This window comes from Bos indicus x Bos taurus, chromosome 1 (assembly GCF_003369695.1).
Source record: "Bos indicus x Bos taurus breed Angus x Brahman F1 hybrid chromosome 1, Bos_hybrid_MaternalHap_v2.0, whole genome shotgun sequence".
NCBI classification, from domain to species: Eukaryota; Metazoa; Chordata; class Mammalia; order Artiodactyla; family Bovidae; genus Bos; species Bos indicus x Bos taurus.
In genome coordinates, this window is record NC_040076.1 from 2,582,006 (window position 1) to 2,601,318 (window position 19,313).

The 19,313-nt window shown below is 39.4% G+C and overlaps 1 protein-coding gene across 1 annotated transcript in view; it reads left to right on the plus strand.

Moving 5' to 3' along the window:
• The window catches only part of PAXBP1 (PAX3 and PAX7 binding protein 1), a 32,992-nt gene extending 20,835 nt beyond the window's left edge, over window positions 1-12,157 (plus strand). Inside the window, exons 12-18 of the mRNA XM_027533715.1 lie at window positions 782-926; window positions 1,586-1,707; window positions 2,447-2,523; window positions 2,896-2,962; window positions 6,990-7,136; window positions 8,767-8,921; window positions 10,182-12,157. Of these exons, the coding sequence (XP_027389516.1) occupies window positions 782-926; window positions 1,586-1,707; window positions 2,447-2,523; window positions 2,896-2,962; window positions 6,990-7,136; window positions 8,767-8,921; window positions 10,182-10,299 (831 nt within the window). The 3' untranslated portion in view covers window positions 10,300-12,157. The remainder of the gene's footprint in view (window positions 1-781; window positions 927-1,585; window positions 1,708-2,446; window positions 2,524-2,895; window positions 2,963-6,989; window positions 7,137-8,766; window positions 8,922-10,181) is intronic.
• Window positions 12,158-19,313: the final 7,156 nt, after the last annotated feature.

Genomic DNA, 19,313 nt, shown 5'->3' on the forward strand with positions numbered 1-19,313 from the left:
TCATGGGAAAGCTCAGTGAAGAAGATGTGAAGTGGGGCCCTAAACTAAGTCAGTAGTGATGGAAATCAGGAGGATGAGATTTAAGAGGTGCAATCAGTAGAAACTGTTTGCCTGTTACCTAAGGGAGGTAATTGTCTAGGTAATTGTTGAATTGTCTATGTACATCTAGTGGTCATGTTTTAGATAACAGTTTTGTAAGTTACCAACATACGGGTGGAGCCGTGGGCAGGAATGAGATGGGCTGGGTTGAGCATGTAAACTATACCAAAAAGAAGGCTGAGGTGGAAGCCCTGGAAACAACAGGAGAAAAACATGAGCTCTGGGGACTCTTGGGCTCCTGGCTCCTGCTTGCCCAGCCCCCGTGGCGCTGCGCGCTATGCTGTGTGTCCCAGTGCACAGCAGAGGCTCACGGCGCAGTGGTGCGCCCCTGCAAGCTCTCCATCTTCACAGCTCCTCCCTCTGTCCCGCAGCCGCCAGCTGTCTCAGCCTCCCTGAGCTGCCTTTCTGGCTCCTGACTCAGCAGCACTGCTCTGCTTGGGGGTTCCCTACCCTGCTCTGCTCTCCTGACCAGGAGTCACGTCCTTCGACTGCCTTCTTTCAGGGCCCATAGCCCTATGCTGCCTCTGCTGGTCCATTGTCTAAGAATAGATGTTTCCTATATTTTGTCACATATTTAGTTTATGGCTGAAGGCTGAATCCAGTTCCAGTTACTCTCTTTGTGGCTAGAAGCAGAACTAGCCACTGTTTTAAATGTTTGGGTAACCTTTTAAATATTTTCTAGGCAAAATGTCGTGACTTTGAGAACATGCTGTGGTTTGAATCTTTGCTGTTTTATGGTTGTGAAGAGCGAGAGCAAGAAAAGGACGATGTCGATGTCGCACTGTTGCCTACCATTGTTGAAAAGGTGATTCTTCCTAAACTAACAGGTATAGATTACGGAATTGAACATTCACACGCATTGGGTTTTTCATATCTATTGTTAGGAGTTTTTAATCAGAGCATATATTCTCATAGAAATTACATTATTAATAATGAAGTTACAGTCAGACCCAGAGATGGCTAAAGGGTACCTGTCTCTTACCTTGGGACTTTGAAGACCACCTTGGGGAGGGCCTGGAATTGGGGGCAGTAGGGAGATTTTAGACTCTTAAGGACTGCCTGAAGCAAAACTGAATACATAGTTTTGGGAACAATATGCATTTTTCCAGGGAGCAGTTTCATTTCTTTCATCAATTTCTCACAAAAGTTTAGAAATCATTGACCTAGGGAGCTGTTTAAAATATGAAAAAAGTTTAGGTTCAGTTAGAGATTCTTGACACTGGGACAGAATCTCCTGGGATATAAAAATCCCCAATCTTTATTTTCACCAAGAAGCAGAAAATAATAGGAATCTGTGTCTCCTCTTCACCTTTGCCTAATTGTCAACATTTCTGTGGTTAATTGGACAAAGACAACTGAAGCTCATGCTCTAGAGGAAGAGTCACGATTGGCATTTCTAAACGGAGAACTGCTTGACATCAGAGTTACATCAGCTGCAGTTTACGTCTATATCTCAGTACCTTCTACCTTTTTTTTTCCTTAATAGTGATTGCTGAAAATATGTGGGACCCCTTTTCTACAACACAGACTTCAAGAATGGTTGGAATTACTCTAAAATTAATAAATGGATATCCTTCAGTGGTGAATGCAGAAAATAAAAATACACAGGTAATTTAGTTATTATTTATGAAAAGTTTAAAAATTTTTATGTATCTTCTCTCCCTTTGAAAACGAGCAAGTTGAGAAAACGAGTGGGTTATAGTCAGAAAATCTGATTCTCCCACTTGAGGTATCTGGTCCTTTATATAGAAAATCTGAGATAGTGGTTTTTAATTTTAAAAGAGTCTAGATAGCTTCTTATCTATACTGTTTTCATCCTTCTCACCGCCCCATCCCCTTTCACAATCAGACATCCCTTAAAGAACTTAATTTTGGGGGAGGGAAAGAAAAGCAGAAAAGTACTGGGATGTGTACCAATTGATAATTTAAATCCCGAAACATGTAATAGCATGTAAAACAATCAGGTGTTGTTATTGCATAATTAGTTTCCAAACTTTAAATTGCTGCTGCCCCCACTGAACTTTCTTACAAGCAATATAGACATAGGAAAGTACTCTTTATCATTGTTTTACTTTCTGACCTCATTTTGAGAAGAACCAGACTTACAGGTCTGATTTTAAACCTTTATATAGTAGATTAAGGGGCTGGAAGATTTCTAAATGACTTTATTACTTGGTAATTGATGAGGCGTGAACTAAGAAGAAAGACCTTTGGTGAGAAAGTAAATTTGAGCTGTTCACTCAAAATTGAATACTCAATTAGGTGCTTTGGAATGTGGCTTAGTTTTATTTCCTAAACTTTTACCATAACCCTTATTATAATGCATGATCTATTTTTAACTCTTCAGGTATACCTAAAAGCACTTCTATTGAGAATGAGGAGAACTTTAGATGATGATGTATTCATGCCCTTGTATCCCAAAAAGTAAGTTATTCCTAAAAATGTTAAAGATGATAATATTCTCTATTGTTTTTCAGAGAAAGCTTCTTAAATTTTGGGAAAACTAAGCGTAGCTTGTAATGTAAACTTCACCTAAGTAGTCTAAACGTGTAGCCCAGATTGAGGAGCTCATTGTGGAAACCGCTTCCCTTAAGCAGAATAAAACAAACAGCGCTCCGTTATCTCAGAATACATAGCCATTACCTTTTAAAATTACTGTCTTCTGGAATACAATTGAAAATCAGAAAAATTCATTGCTTCCTTTGTTCACCTCTTACTTAACAGAAATCTTCTAGAAATAAGATGGAACTTAACGCACAACTTTTGATCATGATGTGTTTCTCTTTTTTTCCTTAGTGTCTTGGAAAATAAAAATTCTGGGCCTTACTTGTTTTTTCAACGACAGTTTTGGTCTTCAGTTAAGGTAAGTGTCTACAAGCTATCTGAAAGCTTTGGATTTTGTTTGACTTTCATACAGTATATTTCCAAAAAGTATTTTAATATTTGGTTAAGTAACTTCATAGGTTTGATGTTTCCAGAGGAGAAAATGAATTCTGAGTCCCAATAAGGTCCAGACTACCCAACAAAATGCCTTACTAAACCACAGTTGATTTATTCAGCAAATAGAGTACCAGGTACTCTTCTAAGTTGGGGGAATATAGCACTGAATAAGATAGAAGTAGAGCCATCATGGTGTTTATAACCTAGCACAATTGACTAGAGCAAATAAGTAACCTCAGGTAGGAGGAGTTTTGAAAAAAGAAATTCAGAGTTGTATTGGAGCATATGACAAGGGGCATAGAAGATTCCCATCCATCCTGAGAAGTGATATTTAGGTTGTTAGTTGGCCCTGAGGTGAGGGAGAGAAAGATATACTAGAACTGAGAGAAGTCCAGGGTGGCTAGAGTTAGGGAAGAGATAAGCAATCCAGATGATACAGAAGCTATAATTTACGTGGAAACATTATAGGAGACTCCTCTAATCAAGATTATAACCCAAATCCCCCAATTCCTAAGACCTTTTTATTGTCTTATAGTTTTCTTTGTAAGAATGTCTTAGGAATGGAATTATATACTAGTTAGCCTTTTGAATCTGGGTGCATTCATGTAACATAATGCATTCATGATTTAGTGTTATTTTATGTTCATTCCTGTCTTCAAATGGTGAATATAGCATTTAAAAATTTTTTATTGAAATATAGTTGACTTGACAGTGTTGTATAGTAGAGTGATTCAGTTATACTGAATCATATCCTTTCTCAGATTCTTCTGGATATACCATTTTTTGGTGCATTTTTTTATCCATTAGATAGTTTACAGTTTGGAGTAATTATGAATAAACCTGTCAGCATACAGGTTTTTCTGGGTATATAAGTTTTTATTTCTGTTTGATAAATATCTAGATTATTAGGTAAATATCTGAAAGCTGTTTTCTAAACCAACAGTATTAGTGTTCTATTTCTTTCTCACACACCTCAGTATCTTTCAGGGTTTTTATTTTTTAAGCCATTCTCCAAGTGTATGTTCAGGTCTTGTTAAGGTTTGTGTTTCCCTAATGACTGATGATGCTGAGCATGTTTTCATGTGCTTACTTACCATCTGTATGTGGCTCAGATGGTAAAGAAACTGGCTGCAGTGCAGGAGATCCAGGTTTGATCCCTGGGTCAGGAAGATCCTCTGGAGAAGGGCATAGCAACCCACTCCAGTATTCTTGCCTGGAGTACTCCAAGGACAGAGGAGCCTGGTGGGTGACAACCCATGGGGTTGCAAAGAGTTGGACACAACTGAGCAACTAACACTCATGTTCTTTAGTGAAGTATCTTTGCAAATCTTTGGCCCATTTTAAAAAATTGGGTTTTCTTACTATTGAGCTTTGAGTTTTGTATTCTTGATACAAATACTTCACATACATGATTTGCAAACTTTTTCCCCTGAGTCTGTAGCTTGTCTTCATTCTCTCAGAAGTTCTTCATTCTGATGAAGTCCAGTTACTATTTTATCCTGTTATGGATTGTGCTTTACATGTCACATCTGAAAAATCTTTGTGTAACACAAGGCCACTAAGTTTTTCTCTAGCCTTTCTTCTAGATATTTCATGGCTAAGCTCTACATTTAAGTCCGTGATCCATTTTGAGTTAATCTTTATATATGGCATGAGGCCTGGTTGTTCAGGTTCATTTGCCCCAGCACACTTTGTTGAAAAGATGATCTTTTATTAAATTCATTTGCTTTTGAAAATCATCTGCCCTTATATGGGTCGTGGAAGGGTTTTTAAGTAGGGAGGTGACTTGCAAAATATTGCCATTTTTTAGATATTGCAGTTGCTGTGTGGAGATAATGGTTTGAAGTAGGTAAAGATGGTAATAATGAAAATGGGAATTAGTACTTACCACATATTTACTGTGTTCCAAGCGCTGTACCACACTCTTTATTCAGATTATATTCTCTTGAATCCTCACAACAGTCCTGTGAGCTTAACTCCACTGATGGGACAGTGGGGTGCGGAATCACCTACCCAGGCTTACTCCTTTGTTAACTGGTAGAGATGGGAGTCTCCTTCAGGCCAGTCTGACTCTTCAGCAGTTATTCTCAACTGCGGTTCTGGGAACAAACACTTAGGTCCTGGTGCCCTCAGGCCTCTATCGTGTATGTATCTGGAATGGTATTAGTTTGTCCCATCCTTGGGAAAACTAAAGAGTTACGCAGATCATTTTCTGTAGGATTGAGTTCTGTCACAGACCCTGCTTGAGAAGAGCTGTCCCTGAGCCATAAAGAGATGACGGCAGCCTCCGTTAGGGGCATGGCAGCGGGGACCGAGAGAAGGGACAGCAGGGGTGGGGGCGGGGTGAGACAGCTTGAGGGAGAGGCTGGGAGTGACATGTCGGCTGTGGCCTGCTTGATTTGTTGGATAATGTTGTATTTCCTAGGATGAGAGATACTGAGAACATAGAAGTATTTATGGTAGAATGCGTGGGGACTTTTGGGTATTGAGCTTAAGTAGCTTCCAGTGTCCTGGTTCATGAGGTCTGGTAAACATGCAAGTCTTACAGGTTAGTCTCTCAGTGGTGTCTGATTCTGCGACCCCATGGACTGTACCCTGCCAGGCTCCTCTGTCCATGGGATTTTCCAGGCAAGAATACTGGAGTGGGTTTCCATTTCCTTCTCCAGGGGATTTTCCTAATCCAGGGATTGAACCCAAGTCTCCCGCATTACAGGTGGATTCTTTGCCAATGAGCCACCAGGGAAGCATGCAATATGGTAGTCGGAAAGAAAATTTCCATCTTTTGGCATAGTCATAGGACTATGACGTTTTTCATGATTTTCAAGGGCGGACATTTATCTAAGAATAATCACTTCTCTGCCAGTACTTGTTATGATGGAAACTGTTCTTACCTGCATTGTCCACTACAGTAACTACTAACTCTGTGTGGCTATTTAAAGTTTAGTACATCTCAGTCATTCTAGGAAATATTCAGGCCCTTCAAAACTGCTTCTTAGTGCTTGGGCAAGACATGGTCCATGGTATTTCATAAGGTGTTTTAGTGTGTAAGTAATTTACTTTGTATGTACTTAATTTAATCGCTTTACATTGCCTCTCAGTACTTTTCTTCCCTTCTCAAAAAAACAAACTTGTAGTAACAGAGATCTGATTTGTGGTTGCAACAGGTGGGGTTCAGTTCATTTCATTTAGTCGAGTCCGACTCTTTGCGACCCCATGGACTGCAGCACACCAGGCCTCCCTGTCCATCACCAACTCCTGGAGTTTAACTCAAACTCATGTCCATTGAGTCGGTGATGCCATTCAACCATCTTATCTCTGTTGTCCCCTTCTTCTGCCGTCAATCTTTCCCAGCATCAGGGTCTTTTCCAATGAGTCAGCTGTTTGCATCAGGTGGCCAAAGTATTGGAGCTTCAGCATCAGTTCCTCCACTGAATATTCAGGACTGATTTCCTTTAGGATGGACTGGTTGGATCTCCTTGCAGTCCAAGGGATTCTCAAGAGTCTTCTTCAACACCACAGTTCAAAAGCATCAATTCTTTGGTGCTCAGCTTTCTTTTTAGTCCAACTCTCACATCCATACATGACTGCTGGAAAAACCATAGCCTTGACTAGATGGGCCTTTGTTGGCAAAGTAATGTCTTTGCTTTTTAATATGCTGTCTAAATGGGGAGATGGGGTAAAGTAATCAAAAGATACAAACATCCAGGATGTAAAGTTCAACATGATGACTGTAATTAACTATAGTGTACTGTGTATTTGAAAATTGCTAAGAGAATAGAAAAAAGATGTGTAACTCTGTGAAGAGAGGGATGTTAACTAAACTTGTGGTAATCATTTCACAATATATATTTTAACTATCACTATATGTTTAAATTGTTAAACTTGTGCAATGTTACATGTCAATTATATCTCACTGGAACTGGGAAAAATAATTTTTCTCTTCTTTCTAGCTCTTAGGGAATTTTCTTCAATGGTATGGCATTTTCTCAAACAAAACTCTTCAGGAATTATCAATAGACGGTTTATTAAATAGATACATTCTCATGGCTTTTCAGAATTCAGAATATGGAGATGACAGCATCAAAAAAGCCCAAAATGTGAGTTAAATGACACATATTGTAGTTTTTAAAGCATATACGTTAAGATGAATTGTTTTGTTTGAAGAGATTTGAGGAATTTATGAAAACCCCTTTGATTATTGAATTTGCTGTAATGTTGACAGTCAGCTTGCCGCCCAGGTGGTCCCAAATCCCCTTAGCATTTTTTATGTAAAAATTTGTGCTGTTGTATGTCTATGTTTATCCTTCTATCCATCTATCTATATCAATATTTATTTTTGTAGGTACTAATAAAAGTTTTAACTTGGAGATAGTTTTATAACAGTTGAATGAATACTATTCTAAGTGTTACTAAAGAAATGGTTTCTTTTCTCATTTAAGAAGTAATTTTAGTTAATTTTGTTTTACTATACATGAGTTTACTTTATATGCATGTGTTATATACACAATTTTGATAGTTTTTTAATTTTTAAACAATAATACAATTAAATTCTGCAAGTACAGTATAGCTTTTTGACCTGTACCATGTCAGAGTAATTCTCTGACTTACTCCCTCACCATCAAATATTTTTGTGTCTTGTTTCCTGTAAACATAGATTTTGTTGTATATTACAGTATAAACATCAACATTAGGAAATTACATTTATATATTGTCACCTAATTCTTAGGGCTCTTTTCAAGTTTTATCAGCTGTCTCAATAATATCCAAAGAAATTGGCAAAAGAAATTTCCAGATCATCCTTTCCATTCAGTTGTCATTTGAAGGTTTCCTTGACCTTCATACGTTGATACCCCTGAAAATGATAGGCCAGTTTTTTGTAGAATGTCCTTCAGTTTGGGTTTTTCTGATATTCTCTCATGGCTATATTCACATTTTGCATCTTTGGCAAGAATTGTACTAGACTTGATTAGTAGGGGCTCCTTCAGGTTGACCTCTGTGACCTTGTTTCTAATTTGGGGGAGCATTTCTTTGTTTCCTGGCACGATGTTCCAGGCACACCTGGTACTTGCTTGGCCCAGTTCGAATCCGTTGTTTCTGCAAGCATCCCCAGGTTCTTCGGTGGGGCGCCTTGTCTGCCCACTGGCCGCTTTCTCGCAAGTGGGAACAGGCTTCCCCTTGCTCAGGTTTCGGTTCCCCATGCCGAGTTGCTGCCATGCCGTGCTGGCCCTGCTTAGGTGCCTGCCCTAGGCTGCCCCTCTGGCATGATGCTCTCTCCACCCTGTGCTGGGCTGGTGTGGCTCCCGCTGTCGGCATGGATGCCTGCTGACTGAACGGTTCTGCGGGGGAGGGGCTGCGATTTGGTGTTTATGCTATACATATTATTACATCAAAAACTGCTGACAAAAGGTCAGCTCAATTCATGTAGGGCTTGGAAGACTGGAAAGTGAGGCAGTTAGTTATCAATTTTATGTCCCCAATGTACTTAAATTTTGGAGAAATTATCTTTTACTTTGGGTGTCTGTCAAAGTTTAAAATTAGAGTATATCCAAGTATATTTGTATAGCTTATGTAGAAAATCTGGTTTAAAAGAATATCCCTTCTAAGTGATTAGTTAATACATAGCTCAATAGCATATCTTCCAGTTAAATACATTATACCTGTTGTCTAGACTTGGCTTTTAGACACTTTATTTTTGTTTTAACTGTTCTACATCTTTCTTTTCCATAGGTAATTAATTGTTTCCCCAAGCAGTGGTTCGTGAATCTTAAAGGAGAAAGAACTATTTCTCAGTTAGAAAACTTCTGTCGATACCTTGTACACTTAGCAGATACAATTTACAGAAACAGTATTGGGTGCTCTGATGTGGAAAAAAGAAATGCAAGGTAATTATTTATAATTACTGAATGAAACAGTGATCTAGAGTCTTAGTTGTTGGTCTAGTATTATTAAAATGCTTTTGGTAGAGACATGTTTATATTTTACTTTAAATTGTACATTGACTTCATATTGATAAACCTGCCAAAAATGTGCATTGTATTTTTCACTTTTGCAACTCTTACTTAATCTTTTTTCAGTGTGTTATTTATTCATGAAAATATTAAGGGAAGACTTACTTCTAGTAAGCACCAGCTGTAAGGGGAATGAATGAATCATTATTTTCTCTGCCTTCCCCCATGAAAAATTGAGGAGACTATAGACTCTTAGAATGTCATGCATCTTGGTCTTTCGAGGTTCATTTTACAGATATAAACCCAAGAAAAAATAGCCACTGAAACCCCAAGTATATTGAAGGTTATATCCCAATTTGGGGATGTTTGTGTTCTATGTTAAGTTTTATATCATTTTGGTGTTGGTTGCAGTGTTTTGGGGAGTTTAAATATAAACAAACAGTATTCACTTTTCTACAGAAAAGAATTTAGCAACTATTTAAATACCTGCTGTGTGCAGTGCACATAAAGTAGGCTCCATGTGGGTCACAACATCTTACAAATTATAATCCTTCCCAGAAAGGTGCTTACTACAGTTCTATAGAGAAGAGACAACTGACAATGTCACACTGACTCAAACTAATGTTAAACGTACTTCCTGGACCAGCAGCAGCAGCATCACCTGGGAGCTTTGTTAGAGACACAGATTCTCAGGCCTCACCCCAGACCTGCTGAACAGAATTCCGAGGGAGGGGCCTGGTGGTCTGTGTTTCAGCACTCCTCTAGCTAATTCTGATGTATGCTAAAATTTGAGAATTGCTGAGAATGACTTGTAGCTAGGTGATAAAGGAAGCCAGATTATACTTTATTATTGGATTTTAGAGAAATGGAAGTTATGCTGGATCTTGATAGATTGGTGATGAATACTCACAAATACAATTTGTGTTCCTGGTATATTCTGGAAGAGCTAGGACTTGGGTTTGGAAGGAATGGGTGGCTGGCCTCTGAAGTAGTTAGGCAATAGATTGCTTTCGTTCCTTTCTAGATATAAATGAAAATCATGGATCTGAACAAGATGTGGGGTGTTTTGTTTTTTTTAAATGAGTCCTTTTTCTGGCTACTCATCTAAACAGGAAAGTTTTTTCTTTTTTAATATGGTTAATTTTTTTCACATGCTATAACTTGCTTATCTCTGTTTCCTTTTTTCTTTTTTAGAGAAAACATAAAACAGATAGTAAAACTCCTTGCAAGTGTTCGAGCTCTGGATCATGCTATGTCTGTTGCAAGTGACCACAATGTGAAAGAATTTAAGTCTTTGATCGAAGGAAAATAGATCTTTGAGACTAAAAAAAAGCCTATTTGCTCTAATACCATTCCCAGTGTAAAAAATTTGTATATATGTAAAGTTTCTTAAACTGTAAAATATTGACTGATTTTAATACAAAGAATGTTATTAATATTCAATACTGTGTCCTTAAATGCAGTTTCTTCACAATGAAAGGAATTCAATTTCTAGGAAGTCTATGAATGGTTTCCTTACTGCCTGCCATACTTTGTTTACAGAAGTATTTTATATGGTCAATTAAATTAACCCTCTCAGTTAATTGTTCTCTGTAAAGGATGGGTGCAGTGTATATTGTATAGTTATGCATATGTATATTTATACCACCATGGAGTTACTTTCACACTGGAAATTTGTGGTGTTTTTCTACAGAGCAAGCCTTTTAACAGCAGAAAAATTAGTCAGTAGCAAATTGTCTTAGGGAAATTACTACACTGTTGCAACAAAAGGGCTGGCAAGTGACTATTCATCACTTTTGGTTAGCAGTTGCTGTCACTGAAGCTGTGCTGCCTTAAAATTGAGAGTTGAGTGTGGACTTAGTCATTGGTGAATGGTGAACTTTTCTTCCTTGAGTTAGCATTACAGTCAACTGTTCGTTTAATGTGAGCTCTAAATAATATATGCAACATAGGTTTCTGAAGAGAACACAGACATTTCATTTCTGGAAATAATAGACCCACAACCTAACTGCATGGTTTTGGGCTGACTGTCCTGTCTCATTCATGATTTTACTCCCTGACCAGCTTAAATACATGCATTTGTATTTTAGTAGTCTAGCATTATATTTAAAATCCCACATATGTGAGTTATATATGCAATAAAGAACACATTTTGCTGATTCCCCACACCCAGGCAGTTTAATATCCATGGTCTTCTATAATATTTATGTACTGTGCTTAGTTGGTCAGTCGTGTCTGACTCTTTGAGACCCCATGGACTGTAGCCTACCAGGCTCCTCTGTCCTTGGGGCTTCTCTAGGCAAAAATACTGGAGTGAATTGCCATGCCCTCCTCCAGGGGATCTTCCCAACCCAGGGATCAAACCCAGGTCTCCCACATTGCAGGCAGATTCTTTACTGACTGAACCACCAGGGAAGCCCTATAATATTTATACCATGTTGTAAATGATTCTGTGATTTTCAAAAGAGGAACTTTTTGGAAATTAAGAACTACTGTTGGATAGTTACATATGTAATTAGGCTTTAGCCAAGCATTAAATTAATTTTTAAATAGAACCATTGTTGTATTTGGCTGGTGACTAATTTTAGTTAGAGCATTTCAAATGACTAATATAGTGAGATCATTAGCATGAGTAGCCTTGGTCAAGTCAAATACTATTTAGAACAGTGTCATGCACTCTTTATTGCTCTTGTCAATTTTATCTTTATTGTAGGAACACTGCGTATCCCTACAGATTCATTCTCAATAAATTTTGTTACAACTCAGTGGCCTACTAAATAGAACTAAAATAGAAGGCTTATTCTCAACTTCAGTGTACTAAAATATATAAACATGTATATATGTATATGACATGCACATCATTTGTGCCTTAAATTTGTTTTTCGAAACCTATTGGACTGATTACTTTTCCTATATCTGCTTTTAAGGACTCGAAGTTAAACTCAGATTCTTCATCCTATAAAATCCATCAGGCTCTTATACTTTCAGGAATGAGTTTGGTATAAGGTGAATTTAGCATAGAACTGTGCGTTAAACAAGTAGTTCTCATATCTCAACCAGAAGTTTTTTATTCCTGAAATAGGTAAAGGACATTCTTTCTTAGGAAGGAAATTGTCAAATGTTTAAAAGAGGGTGACATTTTAATAAAGCTTGAGGTTTTTGTCTTTTCAGTTTTTTCTTTTGGCGCAGTCTTCCAAAATACTTGCAAAATAGATGAGGAGGGTTTTCGAAAAGGAAAGTTATTGAGATACTATAAACCACAGTCATAAAGACCGATAACTACTGTTGTGTACCAGATGATGCTGGTGAGCCACATCCTTATTGATGTCATGGTGCAAACACCTGCAGCTCTGCCGGAGGCCTTTCTCAGCCTGTGCTACAGGCTAGAGGGTCCACCACCTCTGGGAGCAACCCTTGGCCAAAGAAAGGAGGGGGAGGGTAAGTCCCCCAGTGTGTTAGTTCAGGTCCTCTGGGGAGCAGTCCCTGAGATGGCATTGGATATACAAGAGATTTGGGGGGTGGAAATGATGATGGGAATGAAGGAGAAGGGAGCGGGAGGAGGCTGAGAGAGCTTTAGAGCCAAGAGATTGTGAGCAAGTGTGACCTCTGAGGGTGAGTGGGAAGGAATTAAGGAAGGTGTCAGACATCAGTGGAGTCCTCAGGAAGTTTGAGCAAGGCTGACGGATTCCTCAGTACAAAGTCATGGTCCTGAGGAGTTTTGTGTTTCCAGGAGCTGGCCTGCCTTTGTGTCTCTACCAGCTCAGTAAGGGGTAGAGGACAGTTCTTGAGGAGCACAGCCACTCTTTGGAGATGTAAAGGAGCATGCTTTCACGTTGAACATACCAGCTTCCTAGTTTCAGGAAAACAGGTATGATCCGTGTCATCTCTCACAAGGCTGCAGTTGACTTGAACCAGAGTTGTCTGCAGTGATGACCTCATCACCCAGAACTGGCCCAGAATTTTCAGGAATCTTAAGTGACTTCCTCATGAGAATATACTAAAATACAGAGTTCCCTGGTTGTTTTAAAGATAGGTTTGTGGGGTACGATTTATTATAAATGTTTTACCCTCTATAAACACATATAGTTCAGGGCATTTGGACAAATGCCTAATTTTGTTTTAAATGAGAATTTCCCTTGAAATTATGACATCCTCCTAAAAATAGTCATATGTTTTAGAGCTGCAAGATACAATATGAAAATGTCAGTTGCTACATTGTGTTTTTTTATGGTTACAATGACTCTTCTCATTTCTAACACTAAAATATCCATGTAGTAAAGGGAGTGTTGCCATTCCTTGATTATGACAAAGAACACTTTGTTGTTTCAAGTAAATGAAAATAAGAACTGTCTCTGGGCATTGGGTTCATAGTTTCTAAGAGACTGCAGATTGCTCAGCAAAGGCAGACAGGCTAAAAATTGTTACGTGGAATCAGTATTGATACACAATGTTGACTGGTCACTGGCCTGCTTCTGGACCTCTGAGCCCCAGTTATTGTACTGGCTTCCTCCCAACCCCATCACCCCTAACTCTCACAGAGGCTCAGAGGTTAGACTCATCCAGTACGAGGAAAATGCCTAGCAAAGCGTTTCTCAGAATGTATACTGTGGTTCACCAGTTCAGGGGCTGTTACTTTAAACGATGTTTAGGAAAATGAGACCTAAATATAAGATATGACACCATAAAATTCCTAGAAGGGAATGTAGGCAAAACATCTTCTACCACAATTCATACCAGTGGTTTCTTAGGTCAGTCTCCCAAGGTAATAGAAATAAAAGCAAAAATAAATGGGACCTAATCAAATTTACAAGTTTTTATACAGCAAAGGGGGAGAAGGCAATGGCACCCCACTCCAGTACTCTTGCCTGGAAAATCCCATGGATGGAGGAGCCTGGTAGGCTGTGGTCCATGGGGTCGCTAAGAGCCGGACACAACTGAGAGACTTCACTTTCACTTTCATACAGCAAAGGAAACCATAAAAGAAAAAGACACCTACAAATTGGGATATTTGCAAATGATATGACTGACAAGGGCTTAATTTCCAAAATACGTAAACAAAAACCCAATCAAAAAATGGGCAAAAGGCCTAAATAGACATTCCTCCAAAGAAGACATGCAGATGGCCAACAGGCACATGAATAGATGCTTAATGTCACTATTAGAGAAATGCAAATAAAAACTACAGTGAGGTACCAATTCACACTGGTCAGAATGGCCATCATTTTAAAAATCTACACGTAACATGCTGGAGAAAGTGTGGAAGAAAGGGAACCCTTCTACACTGTTGGTGGGAATGCAAATTGGTGCAGCACTGTGGAGAACAGTATGGAGTTTCCTTAAAAAACTAAAAAGAGAGTTGTCATTTGATCCAGCAATCCCATTCCTGGGCACATAGGGACAAAACTGAAATTCAAAAAGATATGCACCCCAATATTCATAGCAGTGAAGTCAGAAAGTCCCTTGGACTGCAAGGAGATCAAACTAGTCAATCCTAAAGGAAATCAACCCTGAATATTCATTGGAAGAACTGATGCTGAAGCTGAAGTTCTAATACTTTGGCCACCTGATGTGAAGAGCAGACTCTTTGGAAAAGACCTTGATGCTGGGAAAAATTGAAGGCAAATGGAGAAGAGGGCAACAGAGGATGAGATGGTTGCATGGCATTACTGACTCAGTGGACTTAAGTTTGAGCAAACTCTAGGAGATAGTGAAGGACAGCCTGGTGTGCTGTAGTTCATAGAGTCAGACATGACTTAGTGACTGAACAACAACAAAGTCAGAAAGAAAGACAAATACTGACCAAATGATATCACTTATACGTGGAATCTGAAATATGGCACAAATGAACTTAGCTATGAAACAGAAACAGAGTCACAGAGAACAGACCTGTGGTCCCATGGTTTGGTGGGGTTGGGTTGAGAGTTTAGGATTAGCAGTTGTAAAAATCCATTCTTTATAATGGATAAAGAACAAGGTCCTGCTATATATATTGGCTTCCCAGGTGACACTAGTGGTAAAGACCCTGCCTGCCAATGCAGGAGACTTAGAGAGATGTGGATTCAATTCCTGGGTCAGGAAAGCTCCCCTGCAGTAGGGCATGGCAACCCACTCCAGTACTCATGCCTGGAGAATCCATCCCATGGACTCGCTCAGCCTGGTGAGCTACATATAGTCCATGGGGTTGCAAAGAGTTGGACATGACTGAAGCAACTTAACACACAGAATGGATAAAGAAAAGGTCCTACTATATAGCACTGCTGCTGCTAAGTCGCTTTAGTCGTGTCCGACTCCGTGCGACCCCATAGACGGCAGCCCACCAGGCTCCCCCATCCCTGGGATTCTCCAGGCAAGAACACTAGAGTGGGTTGCCATTTCCTTCTCCAATGCATGAAAGTGAAAAGTGAAAGTGAAGTCGCTCAGTCGTGTCCGACTCTTAGCGACCCCGTGGACTGCAGCCTACCAGGCTCCTCTGTCCATGGGATTTTCCAGGCAAGACTACTGGAGTGGGGTGCCATTGCCTTCTCCGACTATATAGCACAGGAAACTATTAATATATTCAATATGATATGATAAACCATAATGGAAAAAATATGTAAAAAATGTACATATAACTGAATCACTTTGCTGTACAGCAGAAATTAATACAACATTGTAGATCAACTTAATAAAGTAAATTTTAAAAAGATATTTAGGAAAATGTACCTTATTCCCCATGCTTGATAATTCAAAATACATGATAAAGGATAAAAGATTTGACAAATCCTGTAGAAACCATTTTAAGCTACTTCACAAAAGCAGTTTGACCATGAAAGCTTACCTTTTACCTGTACCTTTAGATGTTGAAATTCCACAGTGCTTGCTGTGTAGGGACCAAGAGCCAGACTGAACAATGAACATCCTACCACTCTGATCTTGGGAAGGCCAAGTCCTGTTATGGCTCTGGTCCTTTGATTTCCACAAGAATCCTTGTATATCATTAACACAAACCACTGAGCTCCCTTGTGTGGGTCTCTTTTTTACGAATGAAAACAAGTGTCACAAGTTGCCTGTTTGTCACATACAAGTTCCCTGTATGCTCCAGTTGCAATATCCTTAACTCTGGTATGTGTGAACAGTTTTTCAGTCTTTGATGTTTTTGATTTTATTCTCAATGATTCTGCTCTCAAACTTATATATTTTTAACTGACAAAATTTCTGTTTTTCCAATTTAAAATCTTATCCTTCACTGATTACTATGAACTTGTTCAAAGCAAATAGCTAATGCTATTTGTAACTTACCATTGTGTTGCTCTTCAAGACCGTTGTTTTCTCTTTTACAAGGAGTCATCCATGCCTTTCTAATGGATCTTTGCAGATCTTGATATGAAGATCTGTATCTGTCTCTGTAACCTGAAAGAAGCTATTAAAGATAACAGAATCGGGTTGTTAACATTCCGCAAATTTACCAAATGCTTTCTAGCATTTTTGATAAGGAAATCCAGGAAAAGTAGGCTACTATTAATATACGTGGTAGATATGTCAAAATTAATAGCTTGTAGCATATGGTATATTTTTTATGTTATTGGGGTAATCAATCATTTCTAAAGAAACAACAAATGTATATTTCAACCTGATATAGGGAATTGTCCATGGGAGAATAATTTGGTCAAAACCCAACATTTAAAAATCACGTTGGGTTTTTTTTTTTTTTTTTGGCATGTGGGATCTTAGTGCCCTGACAAGGGATGGAACCCATGCCCCCTGCACTGGAAATGCAGATTCTTAACCACTGGACCACCAGGGAAATCCCTAAAAATCATAGTGTTTGCCTTCAATTCATCGAAGCTATGGGAGCTGTCTTAAACATCTATTGGGTTGTTTTACTGATCTCAGTTTCTCTCCTGATGGAAAGTTACATTGTCTTATATAGCTGTCTGTGGCTGCTGTAACAAATTACCACAAACAGTGTAGTTTAAAACAGCAGAAATTCATTTCCTCACAGTTCTGGCATCCAGAGGCTTGAAATGAAGATATTTGCAGAACCGTGCTCCCTTCTAAGACTCCAGGGAAGAATCTTCCCTGCCTTCTGGTGGCCGCTGACATCCCTTGGCTAGTGGCCACATTGCTGTAGTTGCTACCTCTGTCTTCATACTGTCTCTGTGTGTGTAAGTGTGTGCATGTATGTGTGTAAAGTCTCCCTCTGCTGTCTTATAAGGACATTTGTGATTGCACTTAGGGAATACCCAGATAATCCAAAGTAACTTCAAAATCCTTAACACAAACATATCTACAGAGACTTGTTTTCCCCATAAATTAATATTCATATGTTCTGGGGGATGTGGATATCTTTAGGAGGTAGTATTTTTCATTCAACCACAGGCCTCGCTGTTCATTTTCAAGGGTCAAGATTTTGTCAGCCCATCTCCCTAGGCCCTTAGGACTTCACTGAGAAGTTTGTATATGCCATTTAACCTGTATTTTAAAGTCAGCCCATTCCAAACTTCAAATTTGGTGACAATTTGGCCAGCTACTTTCAAGTGTTGTAATATAGAAGTACAAATAAAAGACAAGATAAACAAGGAGTGACGGTTTTAAAAAGTCACTGATAAAATGGCACTTATGTTTTTAAAGAATCTGCCTGCAATGTAGGCAGACCTGGGTTCCATCCCTGGGTTGGGAAGATCTGGAGAATGGCTACCCACTCCAGTATTCTTGCCTGGAGAATTCTATGGACAGACCGTGAAGTAGCAGAGTCAGACATGACTGAGCGACTAACATAAGTATGTTTTTAAACCCTGAGCATGTGCTTATTTCATGACTACAATGATCTGTTTTGAAAGGATTTGGTAAAGCTGTGGCCTTCTGACAACTCTTGAAAAAGAGTCCAGTCTAATTTAAAGAAAAAAGCAGCAAATCAGACCCAGAACCAAGAAATGTTGACCTAAATGTCCTTAGTTGAAATCCAAAGGAATCAGGAATAGGCAGATCATTGAAAAGAACCTAGCACTGATATGGAGTGGGCAAGTTTGGTTGGTGGTCCCAGCCCTACTTCAAAGTGAGTAATTTTTTTGTTTGTTCTTTTAATTTTTTAAAAAAATTTTATCATCACACTGAGTAATTTTTAACAAGTTAACTTTTCTGGGTCTCAGCTGTCATAAAGAAAAAGAACAACTTGCCAGCATCATACTCAACTACATCAACACATTTCCTGAAGGCATAACCTTCCATAAGTTTTTCTGGTGCCTATCTATCTGCTATTCCTTTGGGGCTATACAAGTAATATACCTGCTGCTGCTGCTAAGTCGCTTCAGTCATGTCTGACTCTGTGCGACCCCATAGACAGCAGCCCACCAGGCTCCCCCGTCCCTGGGATTCTCCAGGCAAGAACACTGGAGTGGGTTGCCATTTCCTTCTCCAGTGCATAAAAGTGAAAAGTGAAAGTGAAGTCACTCAGTCATGTCTGACTCTTAGCAGCCCCATGGATTGCAGCCTACCAGGCTCCTCCATCCAAGGGATTTTCCAGGCAAGAGTACTGGAGTGGGGTGCCATTACCTTCTCTGAGTAATATACCTAGAAAGGCAAAAAAGAAAAAAGTCCACTCTCACTCACTCCTATTTCATTTTTCTCTGTCCAGTGCAACCTCCAATCGAAATGGATTCTTCTGGTTACTTCCCCGGTGGTTCAGTGGTTAAAACTGGCTGCGGTTTTAACAGCCACATTCAGTTCACTCCCTGATCTCAGGGAACTAAGATCCTGCATGCCACAGGGTGTGGCCATAAAAGAAATAGATTCTTCTGGAGAGGGAAAAAAAAGCAACCATGGACCAGTAGAGTGTCTTAATGAGTTTAGTTCTGAGGCTACTGTTAGAAAGCACTGCTGCTGCTGCTGCTGCTGCTGCTGCTAAGTCGCTTCAGTCGTGTCCGACTCTGTATGACCCCATAGACAGCAGCCCACCAGGCTCCCTCTTCCCTGGGATTCTCCAGGCAAGAACACTGGAGTGGGTTGCCATTTCCTTCTCCAATGCATGACAGTGAAAAGTGAAAGGGAAGTCGCTCAGTCGTGTCCGACTCTTAGTGACCCCATGGACTGCAGCCTACCAGGCTCCTCCGTCCATGGGATTTTCCAGGCAAGAGTACTGGAGTGGGGTGCCATTGCCTTCTCCAGTTAGAAAGCACTACAAAGAGCAAAAACAGTTTTTCTAAGGAGATGGTACTAAATGAGAGAAATCCCCTCCGGTCCTCAAACTAAACCCAAGTGTCTTTGCATATTTCCTTCCATAAAAGAAGTGGTTTCTTTGCTTATGATTTATAGCTACTTTGGTATCCTGAAACCTGGATGGTTTCAGCT